General features: G+C 44.5%; 1 protein-coding gene across 1 annotated transcript; it reads right to left on the reverse strand.

Moving 5' to 3' along the window:
• Positions 1-222: 222 nt before the first annotated feature.
• NPEPL1 (aminopeptidase like 1) lies at positions 223-13,418 on the reverse strand. Its single transcript, XM_005524839.3, has 12 exons — positions 13,243-13,418; positions 12,184-12,369; positions 10,872-11,042; positions 8,236-8,325; positions 7,487-7,568; positions 7,167-7,309; positions 6,506-6,583; positions 3,912-4,012; positions 3,169-3,292; positions 2,633-2,809; positions 1,898-2,008; positions 223-1,145 (listed from the first exon to the last, which is right to left on the reverse strand). Exons 1-12 carry the CDS (start codon positions 13,390-13,392, stop codon positions 987-989), a joined length of 1,572 nt encoding a protein of 523 aa, XP_005524896.1. The 5' UTR covers positions 13,393-13,418; the 3' UTR covers positions 223-986.
• Positions 13,419-15,268: the final 1,850 nt, after the last annotated feature.

Raw genomic sequence — 15,268 nt, forward strand, 5'->3', positions numbered from 1 at the left:
CTTGTAGAGCAGCTCACACTGAGCATCCCTGACTGCTGCTGAATCAAATGAAGTGAATCAGAAAGTTCTGCAGAACTGTCCCAAAGCACTCGCTGCAAGCTGCTCCTCTCAGCTTTGTCTGAGTACTGGGAAAAGGAATGTGAACAGGGTAATGATGCTGTACACAAAGTTTTGGAGCACTCAGTGTTCTCAGAAATGTAAATAACACCAGAAAACACCACATGGGATATGTAAGCTTCTTTAATAATAATAAATTTATTAAGTGGCAAGAAGCCACTCTGCTTTGTAAACCGATTTTACTCAATCACAGTCCCTCTATTGTTTTCCTCATTTAACATGAATACATTCTGTAATTTGTATGTGAAACAATTACATAGAGATATGTTCTGAACCCTTCTTGCTGATTTTACTGGTCAGAAGAACATTAAAACATGCGGAAACAGCACCTTATTAAAACTATAGGCCTTTTCTCATTACATCTCCTTTGCTGCTAAGCTAAATTGTCTCTGAATAAGCCAAGTCTACAGAGTTTTTTTTTCCTTGTCCTGTGTTCTGAGATGTAGTGGGGCCTGCAGAAATGTCTGATAAAACCTCACATATAATAAGTAATTCAGACTTCGTAAGCAATAGCTGCAGTTGCTTGTTCAGACTAGAGAGAGCTTCTCATGCATTAATGCACTTGGTTAGGTTTTGTGAGGAGCTCAGAGGAGGACGTGGCCTCTTCCTGATATAATTAGTTGAGCCTGGACTCTGCACCACTGATAATTGTTCATCAACTGTGTGCACCAATAATTTAAAAAAAAACCCCAAAACAAACTAAACAATACATCAGGCTGTTTTTATCAGAAACAAGTAATAAATCTTATCATGATAGTAAAAAAAAAAAAAAAAAAAAAAGGCAATTTCTGACATGTGACATTTCATTGCTTGAGAACAGATCAGTGCAAAGTGAGGTAACCCCACACCCCGGCAGGGCTGCGGCCGTGTCAAACCAGGCGCCGTCTCTTGGAGTCCCTCTCCATCTCCTCGGGGGGAGAGTCCCCACTGCACCCCAGGGGAGACACCAGGTTTAGCAAAGGGTCTTCAGAGGCCCCTCCAAACAGGGACAGCAACAAAGCCACACCATAGCCAGTAGCTCGCTCGCCCTAGAACAAAACCAAAACCGCACAGTTCACACTTGTAGGATTTGGATTAGTTTTAATTTGGCTGCTCATCCAACGAGAGCTGTGGTGGTCAGCAGCCACAGCCAACCCCTGCTCTGTGCTGCTGTGTCCTCCCTGCCACTGGAATCTGGCCCAGCTGGATTAAACCAACACATGAGAACTGAGCTCCCACTGACTTGTGGGTGGAGAGTGGCCAGCATTGTTCAGGGCAGGGGATCTCCCACCCAGCCTGAGCACGGATTTGGAATATGAGCTGAATAAACTGGGTTTAAAAAAAACAGAAGCAAGTGGAGTGAATTGGCTTGGTTTTTAGGAAAGAGAAAAGAATACACACAAGTTCCACCAAAAGGAGGAGAGAAAATCTCCAAGAGGGAATGTATTTTTGGAAGGATGATCAATTCAGGTCAATCATTTTAAAACAACATGGTTGAAAATGGAAGGCTGGGATTATTGCCATGAACAGAGACCAGGCAAGTTGTCAATGCTCACAATGATAAAGATGTCACTGATTAAAGTGGCTGCTAGAATATTTTAAAACCAAAATGAAAAATACGAACAGATGAAACTACCAAACCAAGAAACTCGCAACGGACACGAGTCATTGCTTTTCTAAAGGACCCTTCTCCACCTATTTCTGTCCCTCTGAACTGAATGGACACACTCCAGAGCCCCTGCAGGCAGCAGCAGGTGTGTTTCCCCAGCCTGTGTGCCCAGGGAGGGGCAGGAACACTCACAGCATGCACGGGAGCAGCGATGTCGATGTGCACCCACACCCCAGGCCAGTCGAAACCAATGTGAGAGGCAATGAAGAGCCCAGCACAGGAGCTTGGGGTATTGTCTCGGTCCTGTAGGAGCAATAGAAATAGAGCTGGTCTCACAAGCAAAGAAAATGTAAATGTCCTGCATAGAGGAAAGGCAGTTACAGCTTAATGAATGGCCCTGAAACAGTCTTATAAACCAACTTTACTGTAAACCCTTGACTTAGTTTCTAGCAGCAGTGTGGCTCTGCTCAATTCCTCTTCTGCCCACACTCCTTTCTGCAGAGGTTTTGGAACCTCACTGCACACTGGAACTCTCAAATGCAGCAAAAGCAGCTGCAGCAATTCCGAGGCCTCCATCCTCAGTTTCCTGGTTTCTGCACTCCCAGCTACTTCCTCTGCTGGTGATGTATGATCTGAGGAATGTCCATCTTGATTTCCTAAAAGGGCTCCATCCAGGAATTCAGCATTCATTTAGAGCCATGCTTAAAAGGCAAGCAGCCCAAAGATACCTTTGCTGCAGCTCACCCTGTTTAAACCTGACACTAAAGACAGTCTGCAGAGCCCCAGGTGAAAGACACTGAAGACCAGGACAATATGGACCATTTATAAAAGGTGCCCCCATGAAGAGCTTTCAGCAGGACAGCTTGTTGTCTAGAAAACACACATCTTTATGTAACAGAGAAATTTAAAAGAAAAAATAAATCTTACTGCTACAGAGTTCTTCATATCAGCTACAGCAGAGGTAAATTCACTGAAGTGGAGCTCAGGGCAGTACACCAGAGGATGGACCAAGTCTCCACAGTTCCTGCCAGCTTTAACACAAGCCTTTTCCCATTCTTCATTATTGGTAAGAACAGCAGCATGGTATTTTCCTGTAGCAATTCCCTGGTGAGGTAAAGGACAAACTCAGGAAGAAGTCACCTTCCACCACTGCTCATCAATATAACCTTGTATAAAATAGGAACAGGCGCTAGAAAATAATAGTGTTAAATTTATAGCCTTGTATCACTCTGTGTGTGACTTGAAATAGAAGCCATTTCATGGACAAGAAAATCCTGATCACTATTAACAAATCAGTTCTGGTAATTATAAATTGAATTGCAAACATGCAAACATGGAGTACTGGCCTGCTTCCATCAGCTGCTGATGTCACCAGAATACTTCTTTTAATTTAAGTATGCAAAAGCAAAAAAGTTGCATAAAGAACAGAAAAGAAACTGAGTTATAAATGTAAAGTGTTGTACCTGAGCTCCAGTAAGTGTGGCCATATCCAGAATGATATCAGCTCCAAGGTCTTTGCAGGCGTAAGCGACTCCATCAGCCAGGATCAGGCGACCTTCTGCATCAGTGTTATTGATTTCCACAGTTCTGGGAGGAAGAGAGGGCATGTCAGACCGGAGAGCTTCAGGCTGGAAGTCAGGACTCACGTGTCTGGACTAGAATACTTGAGAGAGTAGCCTCAGGCCTCATGTGCTTCTCTTATTTGACCCTGCAAGTCTGTGGGGCTGCTATTCCCCAGCTCCAAGCATCCAGACAGAGCACACAAGGAAAAGGGAAATGACAGTACTGTGGCAGGCTCTGCCTGTTGAACCTGTGTGATGCCTTGTTGGGATTCTACAAATTACTGCCAAAGACGTAATATCTGTCCTTAAAAGAGATTCTGATGCACTGGTGCCCTGTCTTTGCTGCTTTGCCACACAGTGCAGCTGCAGAGGGACACAGAAAACTGTTTCTACTACAAAACCACGTAAATCTGAGGGCTTTAAGGCAAGTGCAGCTCATGATATACATGTATTTTTATGTATATTTATATACCCCACAGGAAAATCTAAGTACACTTAAAACTCACTACTATGGATGTCTGGAATGCAATTACCAATATTTAGGGAAGCTAATTTAGGGACAGCCTCACAATCTGCATGGCTCTCAAATTAACACAAAAACGATGTTTCTTCTGTTTATGGGAAAGGGATAGATACAATCTTACTTTCCAGAATAAAGAACATGAATGTCATCAGGTCTCGTTGCTCGTGGTCCCACTGCGTTCTCAGCCAGACAAAAAACAGCATGAAGATTGTCCTTAAACCCCTGTAAGAACCAGAGGGAAGAAATGGCTTTTGACTCACATCAAGCTGATTTATTGGGACTGAAGTCAGTGAGGGATTAAGACTTCTTGACAGCAATGCTACAATTTTCAAAGGAAATCTGGTTTTAGGACAGGTGGGTGTGTGTTAGTTCTTAAATGTGTTGTTCTTGCTGGGAGGAACACAGCATTTTTAACCTGTTTTGTTTTTTTCCCTTAGCCTCCTCTCTTTGGTTTATCTCATAATGCTCTAATTTTGATTTAAAGTCAAGTGCTTATGTGGTTATGGATGATATTTTAAAATGGATGATGATTCTGTTATTTATACATCAGTTGTACTGTGTGGAGGGATTCTAGGAACAGACAGGGAGTCAGCAGCATTTAACAAATGAAAACATTGTTCCTCCTTAACTGGGATAGTTAACAGCAGCAAATTCTGGGGGAAAACCTGGGCCAGTTTTTTTCTTAATCTCTTGATAAAAGTCTGTGGCTGAAGAAATCTGGGCTTGCTGAATCAGCTCATGTTCTGAAGTCTGAAGGGCAAAGGCATCAATCAAAACCTTTCAAAATAACGGGCAGCATTTCGAAGCCATAAAGTAATTCCAGTTTCTAGCCCAGCTGGTGGACAAACAGCATTGCTGGAGATGGACCTTCCTTCCATGACCCAACTATTCACAGAGTCCCACTGCACTGCACTGGAGTTTTCTCCTCCGAGAGAGACACGTTATTAATCTACTGTCAAAAAGTGAAAATCTGTTTCCAGTATCAGGTGCCTTTTCCTGAACCTCATTCTGCCTGCAGCTCTTCAGAAGCAGGATTCACTATGCTAACATGCAGGATCATGTTAACAAGAAAGAAATCAAAAATTTAGGTCAATGTTTTTCTCTTCTCCCTTGTGTTGGAAAGCTCACAATGGAGGAAATGCACCTTTCTAGGAAAAATCACTTGTTTAATTTTGCCATCCAAAGTCTTTTAAAAACATGTGTAACTGTTGAACAGCATGCAGGCAGGTATTTTATGAAGATGGAAAATAACCTCTACCCCTCCTCCCACTGAGCTTTCTATCCAACACACATTTCCCACTTCAGTCTCTGTGACAAAGCATAGCTCAGTGAAACCTCTTCTACCTTTCTTTTATTCTTAAAAGCATTAAAAAAAAAAAACGAAGCCTTGAAACACTAACAACAAATTCTTCCCACTGCCTCTCTGAACACATTTTATGCAGGGATGTCATTTACAGGTCTTCTCACACAAGACTGTAAAATTTAGCAGTGAGCTCATTCTTTTGTTTTTACATATAAAGGCATATAAAGATTTCTCTGGGCTCAGTTTGTCCAAACACATCACTAGCAGTTTATTCACTGTTGCAGTAATTGTGTATGAACTGACAGATCACTTGTGCTCACATCTACTGTGACTGTGAATGGAACTTCTCTCAGTGCAGACAATCACACACAAAACTACTCTGGAAACAAGGATTGAACCACTGAAAGGATGTCCCCCATCCATGGCTATCCCAAAGTTTCCCAAAGCACTGCAATCTAGCTCTTGTCACTTGCAGACCTCTGACATAACTTTCTGAAGGATTTAGTTATGCAAGGTAGTTATTCTGCCTGAGATACAGCTCACAAATCTGTTTTCAATTTTAATTCTCAGCAGACAACTGTGAAGTTCACAATCTTTCCACATCAAACATGCTGTTAGGGCCAAGGCACAGAGCTAGACTATTGAGAAATGGGAATTTGGCACTGATCAGCCCCTGGACAAAGCATCCATCAGATCTATGCATTAATCTGCAGCAGTAAATATGTTTTGAACTTTGGATACTCCTTGGAGGCAATAGCTGCTCTGTCAGCAAGACTCAGTCACTGGATTTGTGGAGAAGGCAGAGTTTTATTGGCAGCAGCCACTTTTCCCCAGTTTGCATAGTTGAAGCGCAATAGGAGTATTTGTAATTCTTCGTATTTCAATACCTGGCTTCTTCTCAGCTCCCCCACTACTTTCTGACCACAGAAGCAAACCAACAAGGAGCTCCTGATGACACTAGAGCTGCTATTTCCCCACTAGGTTAATATTAGACCTGGCACAGGATTTGGAATATAGAAAGTCTTCATATCCCAAAGTCACTCATCCCCTTCTTCGCTAAGGTGACAACAGCTGCCCCAAATCCCACAGCTTAAACAAAATCAGCACTGGATAACTCAAGTATAGACCTGATTCAAGGAACTAGAAACCACTCAGTCCACAGAACAAACCCTGAAATTCAAGGAAGACCCTTAAAAAAAAATAGCACTCAAGGAATTTCTCACAATTCTCAAGATCCCAGTAAAGACGTGAAATATTTTCCTGGAATAGCAGAAAGAGCAGAGTGGCTCAAGCTCACTAAGAGCAGTGGCAGGTCAGAACTTCAGGATTAGACAGGCTTCTGTCTCTGGGAATATATCCAAGCTCCTTGGCAGTGCTGGGATACATGATATCAATTAACACATTTTACTTACTTGCTTTACAGTGGCTTTGAAGGCACCCAAAATAGCAGCTGCTCCACCACAGTCTCGTTTCATTCCAGGCATAGTAGTCTGTTTAAACAGAACCATAGAAATTTTTTTCTGTCTTTGAAAGAGAATTTCACATTAATGCCTGCTAGAACCAGTGTTTCTGATGCTTCTGAGGCTCTGGTTTTGACAGTGCTCAGCTGTCGACAACGCAAACAAGGAACATGTGCCTCTGCTTATTGGTGGATCTGGTCTTGGAACTGAAAAATACTAAACCTGGGCTGCTAAACTTAAAAAGTACTTACTTTTTACTTAAAAAGTAAAAAGAAAAATGTTGTTGTGTATAAGTTTCACACTGAGGCCAACTCCAAGAGGTTTTGGTTCTGTCTTTGAAACCAGAAATTAAACATCTTTGTTCCTACCTTATGCCTTTCAGAAGGCAATATTTAAAAGGCAAAATATCATGTTGCTATTGAATTGTTCTGTAGTGGTCCTTGAAGCCCATTTGGTCTTCTCCCCTGATAGTTTGTGTCCATATGGATGACAACAGATCAAGCATTTAACTCAATAAAAAGGTACTTTTGTTTCCTACAGACATTCTCTGAACTGCTTTCATCACAAAACAACAGTGTAAGCACAGACAGAAGCAGAACAAATGCTTCTGTACCTTTCCCTTGATGCTGAGTCCTCCAGTGTCATACACAATACCTTTGCCCACCCAGGCAATGGTCTGTGTGGCACCATCTGGAGTGTGACTGAGAACTGCCAGGGCTGGAGGATGCAGAGCTGCCTTTCCAACTCCATAGATACCTGGAAAACAGAGAATTAAACCTGTGGGGAAGGAAGACTGCAGGGAGCCCCTGTGGGTATTTTCTTGGAATACCATGGGCAACAAAAGAGTTTCAAAAATGTGCAAATGAAACATTACAATAGAGATGGCAAAAAGTAATCTGTTATGAAAAAAGTGGAATACTCAACAAGATTTACCTCCAAAGCCTCTCTCTTTCAGCTCCTCATCTCGGATAATGGTAGGAGTAATCCCAAGATCCTTACCAACTTTTTTGATTTCCTTAATAATTCAGAAAAAAGGACACTGTCAGTCAATCATCAGGACACATTTGTGCCTTTCCACACAAATGAGTACCCAGGTTAGAGGAGTTCTTGTGATCTTTGAATGCATACACATACAAACATTCACAATTTTGGGAGTGGTGCTGCCTTTCCAATGGCCTAATTCCACTGACACATCCTTGACTTACTATGGTGTGAAATATAAATTTGACCTTTAGGCTCTGCCAGTGAAAGAAATCTTCTGAGGTAAAGGACAACTGTTCACTCTATTGGACCATGACGTAATAGGACAGAAATAATTTAATTCTCAACAGCTTTCCAGATCTTTATGATGAAGCTCATTTGAAAATATGTCAACTGTCCCTTAATTTCAGTAACTCTGGTCCCCATCAAGTTTAAGACAAGAATCCAGTGCCATGACCAAATGAAGAACTCATTTTTTCAGCTTCTTAGTGCCCAACTTCAAGCTGTAAACTCTGCCTCCTTCCAACTTTGCACAGCTCCACAGAACGTGAAAGGCCAAAGGAAGAGCCTGAGCACCCCTGGTTTGATTTTCTTCCCACTGCTGACACTCAGCTTTCACTGAGAGACAGCAACACTCGGGTTTGATTACTGCAGTCTAGACTTCCAATTAGCAATTCGCACTCATCAGGTGCATCACCAACCTCCAGGAAGTTGTCAGTGTTCATCTCGTTGCACGGGGTGTCCACGATGCGCGCAGCCAGCCGGACCCCTTCGGTGGCACTGGCCAGGCACTGCAAACACAAGGGAGGACACCTGGGAAGGGGCTGGCCTTTGGCACAGCTTTGCATTTATCCCTCTGCAGATGTGTGGCTCCTCTGGAGCATGTTAATGCTTAACTGCCATCACCACAGGCACTGCACAGTTAAACAATGTCAGCCAAGCTAACCATTAGTTTTTGTATGTGTCCGACTTATTTTTCTATGTGCTTTAATTTCTAAGCAACTGTATTCCTTTACCCAGCACATTGGTGCTACAAAATTAGTATCTTTCTCCGTTATGAAAGGGAGACCAAGAAGGCAATGTGAGGTGGAGGAATGAAAGATAAGAGGCAGCTAATTCAGGAAGTCACAATGAGCTTACGGGCTGCCAGGGCTGGAAACCTGCAGAGATTGTGTAATCTGCAACATGGGAAACTGCAGAGTTTGTACAGGGCAGGCAGAGTGGCTGAGGACAATAAAGATTACTGCTGTGATTGTGTCCTATATGGCAAGCCAGTGGGCAAACTGGAATATTTCCTGTTTGTGTACAACATGCGCTGTTTCCTGATTTCTGTGGCAAAATGGACTGATCCTCACCTGGACTGAGCAAAAACTTATCTAAGCAAGAGGGGACAGAATCAAAATGGTCAAGCAGCCAAGGCTGTTTCCCTGGATCAGAAGGATTCTCCTGGCAAAAAAAGGACCATGAAGACACCAGACACGAAACTTCAACTTTTAACTCCCATGAACTAACAACTTGAAGCTGTAAGACCTGGGGGAAGGAAACTTTGTGCAAGCTCTCCAGTAGACACACTACACTGAGGACCACACACAGCACTGGGGTGAGTCAAGATGAGTTTCACAGGAATCTGAGGTGTTGGACACTCATGCTGAGGCATCTGAAGTTTGGCTTGGCCAGACCAGCCTAAGGACTCCATACATTTGTATCCCAGCACACTCCTAAACCTTGGCTTGCTTTGGAATGGTTCCCAATTCCCTGCAATTACTTCTGATTGCTTTACTGTCCCTAAAGGGGTAAGGACCTCCTCAGGAGCCAAGCTCTGTCTGGGTTATTCCCTGTTAGGGCCATGCAGGTAAAAGGAGGTGCTCTAACCCCAAGGCCAAGCCCCAGGGGAGCAGCATGACTACCAGAAATAAGCTGTGCCTGTGTTTGTGTTTCCAGAGTGCTCCAGAGAACCTGGATAATGGCAGCCTTTATTAAGTGCCTTGTAAAGCTCTGACAATCCCTGCTAGTCCTCACCATAAAATACCCTGTACAATGCAGTAAGTGTAAAATACAATATGCCAAGGGAGAGGTTTAGATAAAAACATCCTACCACATGCCTCTTCCATGCTCTGCATTAGCTGTCTGGTGCTGGTTGAATTTAAGGGGTGCAAACTCAGCTAAGAAGAAGCCAGTAATATTTTTGGCATTGACATCAAGGGAAAAACAGGAGGTAGAAATAATTGCAGCTTTGTTTTTAAGTTAAAAATAACCCATGTGGTTTGGAATCTACCTATCTGAAGGAACTATTTTTGACAGCAGCTATGCTTTTTCTGATTTGGGGCATGGAAAAATGGAGTGATCAAGAGTTGTACTCTCAGCACGCCTGTCTTTGCCACTTTGCTGAAAACTGGGCTGGCACCATTTTCTGGGCCCAAATCAGTCTGTGGAGTAAGGACTGAGCACAGAGGAAAAGACACTGAAAAAAAAATACCCTAAAGCTGTAATTCTGGGAATTTCAAATGAAGCAACACCATATCCTTTGTCAAATCTAATGCCAAAACTTTTAAGGGATTTCTGTAACCTCACTGACTGGTCAGCTAAGGAAGTATCCATCTGTACTGAAGCACAGAGCCCGGATCACTGAACAGGGAGTTCCCGAACAGATTAACAGCAAACCTTGGAATAGCTTTTAAGTTTATGGATCTTGAAGAGGAATGACCTGGCATGCCAATAGTTACCTGATGTGGAGTTTCCTCTCTGTAACAGTTAAACAAGGGAAACAGTCTTTGATTTTCTGCCATTGAAAGATGACTTGGATATATTTCTCTGTCATGTACAGCTCCAAGCTCTTTTGTTTCTTAGTGTCTTGTTTCTGGCCACAGTTCTACCAGAAAAACTCAGCCAAAGAGGTACACCAGACAGAAATAGCAGAGGCCATATGTGATCCCTGTTAAGAGACTTTTAGTGGCTTCACTGTGATGTTCACCTGCACAGTCACACACAGCTTTTGCCTGGGTAGAAAAAAGTAAGAAGCCCACACACTAAAAGCAGTGTAATATTAAAGGCTAAAAAAAGAGTTTGCATCTGTGATACACAGAGAAGAGACATTTTCTCTGTGCTGTTTGTTTGGTGTTTTCCATCCCTGAAATCTAAATTCTGAGTAACATCCTGAGCATCTGCTGCAGTAATATGTTCAGTATTTCTAGTCACAGATGCTGTGAACTGATCAACTTCAAGGAACCTTGAGCTAAGATAATTACACAACAGTTATTCCAGAGGCAGCTGGAGACAGATCCATTTGCACATGCAGCAAACTGAAGGAAAAGATGACAGAAAACCCCCAAAATCTTACTTTAAGTGTTGCCAATTCCATTGGTCCATTGTTTTGGCCAACCAGGAAGAATTCCACTGTGACAGTTTTCTTCTCTGTGCGTCTGGAGGCGCTGGACCGATGTGTGAACAGGGGGAAGGCCCTGGCCAGGGCACAGGCGGAGGCGAAGACTTCAGAGCGCTCACACACCATCTGGAACAGCAGCCAGCAGCAAAATATGTCACACACCAGGTGGGGAAGGATGAACTTAAAAGGATCTGTTACTTGGGGTACTACTGGGGAAGAGGAGGAAAAAATGAGGTGGGTGGGAAATAACTGAACCCTGAGTCAAGACAAGCTCATTCATCATGTTTTGCATGGACAGGGAGGCAGCGTGAAAGTATTCCAGTGAACTGGTCCAGTTCATTTCCCATATGGAAATGAATTACACTGCTGGAATTAGTTCATCCTTATAAGGGAGCTGGACTGCTGTAATTACACCAGTGCAATTAACACAGATCAGGACTAAAAAAAGTCACAGGAATCACCAATATCTGCTCAAAACAAATATAACAAAGAAATTATATGAGAATGTGACAGCAGAAATTGTATGACAATGTGGCTAATGTTAACCCAAAAGTTTGTTAACAGGTCGTTTATTTTTCTTAAGTTCATTATAGAAATTACCAGTGGAAAGCAGTTTTAGTTGAACATTTTGAAAGAGTAAAAATTAGGTAGAGTTACTATTCTTACAAGTAAGTTGTCCAAGTGAAGAGTACTATTAAATTTATTCACTGACACTGACTGTATGAGTCTTCTCCAACAACCCACAAATCTGACTGGAGAACCCACAGAAACAAATAAATTCATCAGGCTCATAGAGAAGATGACCAAAGAAGTCCAAGAGCTAGTGCTGCAAAGGACTCACATTGGAGCATTATTTGCATCAAGACTTTTAAAACTCACTGAACAACACAAGCAAGGCACCTCTCATGGGTTCTGTGATACAGACATAACACTCTCCACTTAGGCTACATCAGTCTCCTGAAGCACGTGCTGACATCCCAAATCCTAGCTCAGAAAAAGCCACTAATGGTTCACTTTGCATGGGCATTCCGCGTTGAAGATGTTCCATAGGAATCCAGATTTAATTTCTTCCTCCTAATGTGCTTGAGCATGCACAAGCCATTACAGTCAGGTCTTGCCTACATGTCAGTGCAAAACCACTCATGTCAGTGTAATTATATCAGTCAAACTTGTCCACCTCCAGTCTCCTTGGAGACAGCTACAACCCGGAAAAGTCGAGAAAACACTCCCTAGACATTTCACCAGAAGCATTTCAAGAGCCACTTACAACAATGCATCTGTTGACCCCTCCTGGCAGGCAGTTCCTGACCAGGCGGGTGATGAACTGCGCTGCGGACGGGCTGTTGTGCCGGCTGACCCTGGACGGCAGCGCGGCCACCGTGGCATAGTTCAGGTACAGGGGACAGCTGTCCGTGGGGTTGGGATTCAGAGTGCTCAGAGCAGACTGCCAGATCTGGGGAGAAACGAAGGATTTAAAGACAAAGAACTGTGCCAGACTTTCTTTCCCACCTCACTCCTGCTGTATATAGGCAATTTTTAATGACAGGGGTTTAGGTGTTGGAAACAAATTGTGCACAAGAACCTCTGGAGTGAAAAGAAACAGGAAATTTGACAAACCTGTTCATTAACCAGAAAATAGAAATGTACTTTCCATTACAAGCATCTCCTTTAAGCCATATGAATTACAATCTAAAACCACACTGTTTAGTGCACAGGCTGGTTCAGAGCTTTCTTAACTTGAAACAGTTTTTCTAGTGATAAATAGAAGGACTGATTTACTAGCTCCGAATTATTATTTCACGTAGCAATTTAATTAAAAACAAATAAAACCAAGAAGGGTAAATATTGTCTTAAGAGACTGGGGAGCCCCGTATAACAACCCCTGCCAAATATCTAGCGACCTAAAAAGCCGCAATGCAAAACGTTTATCATTCTACCACAAGCCATCACCACCACTAAACAAACAGGTCCGCAGCTCCCACCGCAGTGGCTGCGGGCGGGGAGGGGGCTCTCAGCGCTCACTGCAGCCGCCCCCCGTCCCCTCAGCGAGGGCAAAGCGCCTTTCCCCCGCCGGGGTGGGCACAGGGGCTGCGGGAGCGGCTGCCCGGGCGGCCCCGCCGCAGCAACAGGCTCGGCCCGGCCCGGCGCGGGGGTCCCCGGGGCACAGCGGCGCTCAGGGCCGGGCCCAGGGCCGGGGCAGCGCAGCCCCCGCGGGCCGGGGCGGCCGCCGCACCACGAGGCCGCCGGGCCGGGCGGGCAGGCGGCGCGGGGGCCCCCCGGGCGCCGCCGGGCTCTGGGGGGGCGCGGACCCGCGGCGCGGCCTCACCTCCTCGGTGACCCGCGGCTGCAGCTTCCCCCGCAGCTGCGCCCAGGGCAGGCGGTGCAGGTTGTGCAGCTGCCCCAGCACGAGCAGCGGGCGGCTCTGCGGGTCCGCCTCGCCCGCGCTGGCCTGGAACTCCAGCTGCACGTTCGCCATCTTCCTGCCCGGCCCGGCCGCGCCGCCCCGCCCCGGGCCCGGCCCCGGCTCCGCGGGGCGGGGACGCGCCGGTGCCGCGGGAGCGCCGGGCACGGCCAGGGCAGAGCCGGGCACGGCCGGGGCAGAGCCGGGCACAGCGCTGAGCCAACAGGGCTTTCCCAGTGCTGCTTTCATAGTGCACTTGCATGGTGGGCTGGAATAGAATAAGCTGTTTATTCTGATCTTTTTTTGTAGTTGCCAAGCGCCTCCTGTTAATGTTTGGTCAGCGGACAATTATCAGTATATGGTGATTTGGAAGGACCCCACAGATATGATCGAGTCCAACTCCTGCCCTGCACAGACACCCCGACAATGCCAGCCCGTCCCTGGGAGCGCTGTCCGAACTCTCCTGGAGCTCAGACAGGTTTGGTGCTGTGGTCACTCCATGGAGAAGATGCTCATTGAGCTGCAGCCAGGAAAGCCGGGAAGATCTGTGCAATCTTCCACCTACGCGGGAAGAGTGAATTCTCATGCATATAATGGAAATACACCTAAAAAGAAAAACAAAAAAAACCCCAAAACCCAGGCTGAATTCCAGAAAAAAACACTTCCTTAGAGTAAGGTCTTTGAAGGGACATCACAGAAACTTTATTGAAAGTAAAAGTTGTAGGAACATCTGTTGCAGAGGTCAGTCGTGCATCCTCGCAGATGGGACAGTAACTCAATATACAGGCTCCAACTTTAACGAGTCTCTTTACTGAGCCACAGAAAATACTGCTCAGGGGTCCACTGTTATCCCAATACATAAGAGCAGCGTGGGAGTGAGAGGACACACAGCAATTACTTCAGGATTGAGACATTCCAAAGATTCCTCCAGGCAGTAAGCTCCCAATCATTGAGTTCAAAATCTGCTGTTCCTGCTGCTCGAAGCATCCAAAACCAGCACATTCCCTGAATCCACGGCATCTGAAAAGCAAATAAAACAGCAGGAAACACCTAACCCACAATCCTTTTGTTGCAGTTAAGGGCAGCAGAGGACGGTCTGTGTGAAGGGAATGGACTGAGGAAATAAATTTTATCTACAGAAACTCCCTGTGAACGTCCCACCACCAGCAGCTGCAAACATTTCTATTTGTCTGAGCTCCACCAGAAGCTGCAGCAAGGACCCATCTTCCAGTTATTGATCCTCTACAAGTATTCACGGAATTAAGCCAGTAGAATATGATCTTACACAATCCACCATAATTAATATGCAAAATTATAATGAATTCACTGTTTTAATGAGTTTTGTTTAAGGCGGTTGTTTGGTTTGGGTTTTTTTTAAATAGTAGCATATTTTTTTCCAACAAAATCAATTTCACTGTCACCTATTCAAGAATTTAAAGTTTGCAGGTTTCCAAACACTTAAACAAGAGTTAAGACTCTTTTGTGCTGTGGTTCATGAAAGCAAACCTTAAATCAATGCAATCTAGGCAGAGAACACAGCATTAAGTATAGATATTCCAATTTTTAGCACATTCCAAAAACCAGCAAGCGAAAAACCAATTCTTCCACATTACTTTTCAGTTTCTAGAGGAAACTTTCAGTAAAAATAATTTATTACAGTGCTTTTAATACTGTCCTTTCGGCATATAATTAATTTCTGTTAACAAGTTGCAGCTCATTTTTTGCGCGCTCCCATGCATTTTAGTGGAGAAATTGTGTACAAGCCAACAGCTTTACAGGCCACTCCCACCAGGTGAGGAGACACAAACCCTTGGGAGATGCTTCAGCAATGCAATTCTGAGCAACGTTCTGCTCTTTAGCAAGGAATTTGAGCTTCCATACAGGCTGAGAAGAATCCAGCACCCACGAAGAAGCCCCAGGATGAGAAGGTCCCAGCTTTGCCTGCAGCAGC

The sequence above is a fragment of the Pseudopodoces humilis genome, chromosome 19, assembly GCF_049639895.1.
Source record: "Pseudopodoces humilis isolate 2021_Gansu_Grassland_sample_001 chromosome 19, ASM4963989v1, whole genome shotgun sequence".
In the NCBI taxonomy this organism is placed as follows: domain Eukaryota; kingdom Metazoa; phylum Chordata; class Aves; order Passeriformes; family Paridae; genus Pseudopodoces; species Pseudopodoces humilis.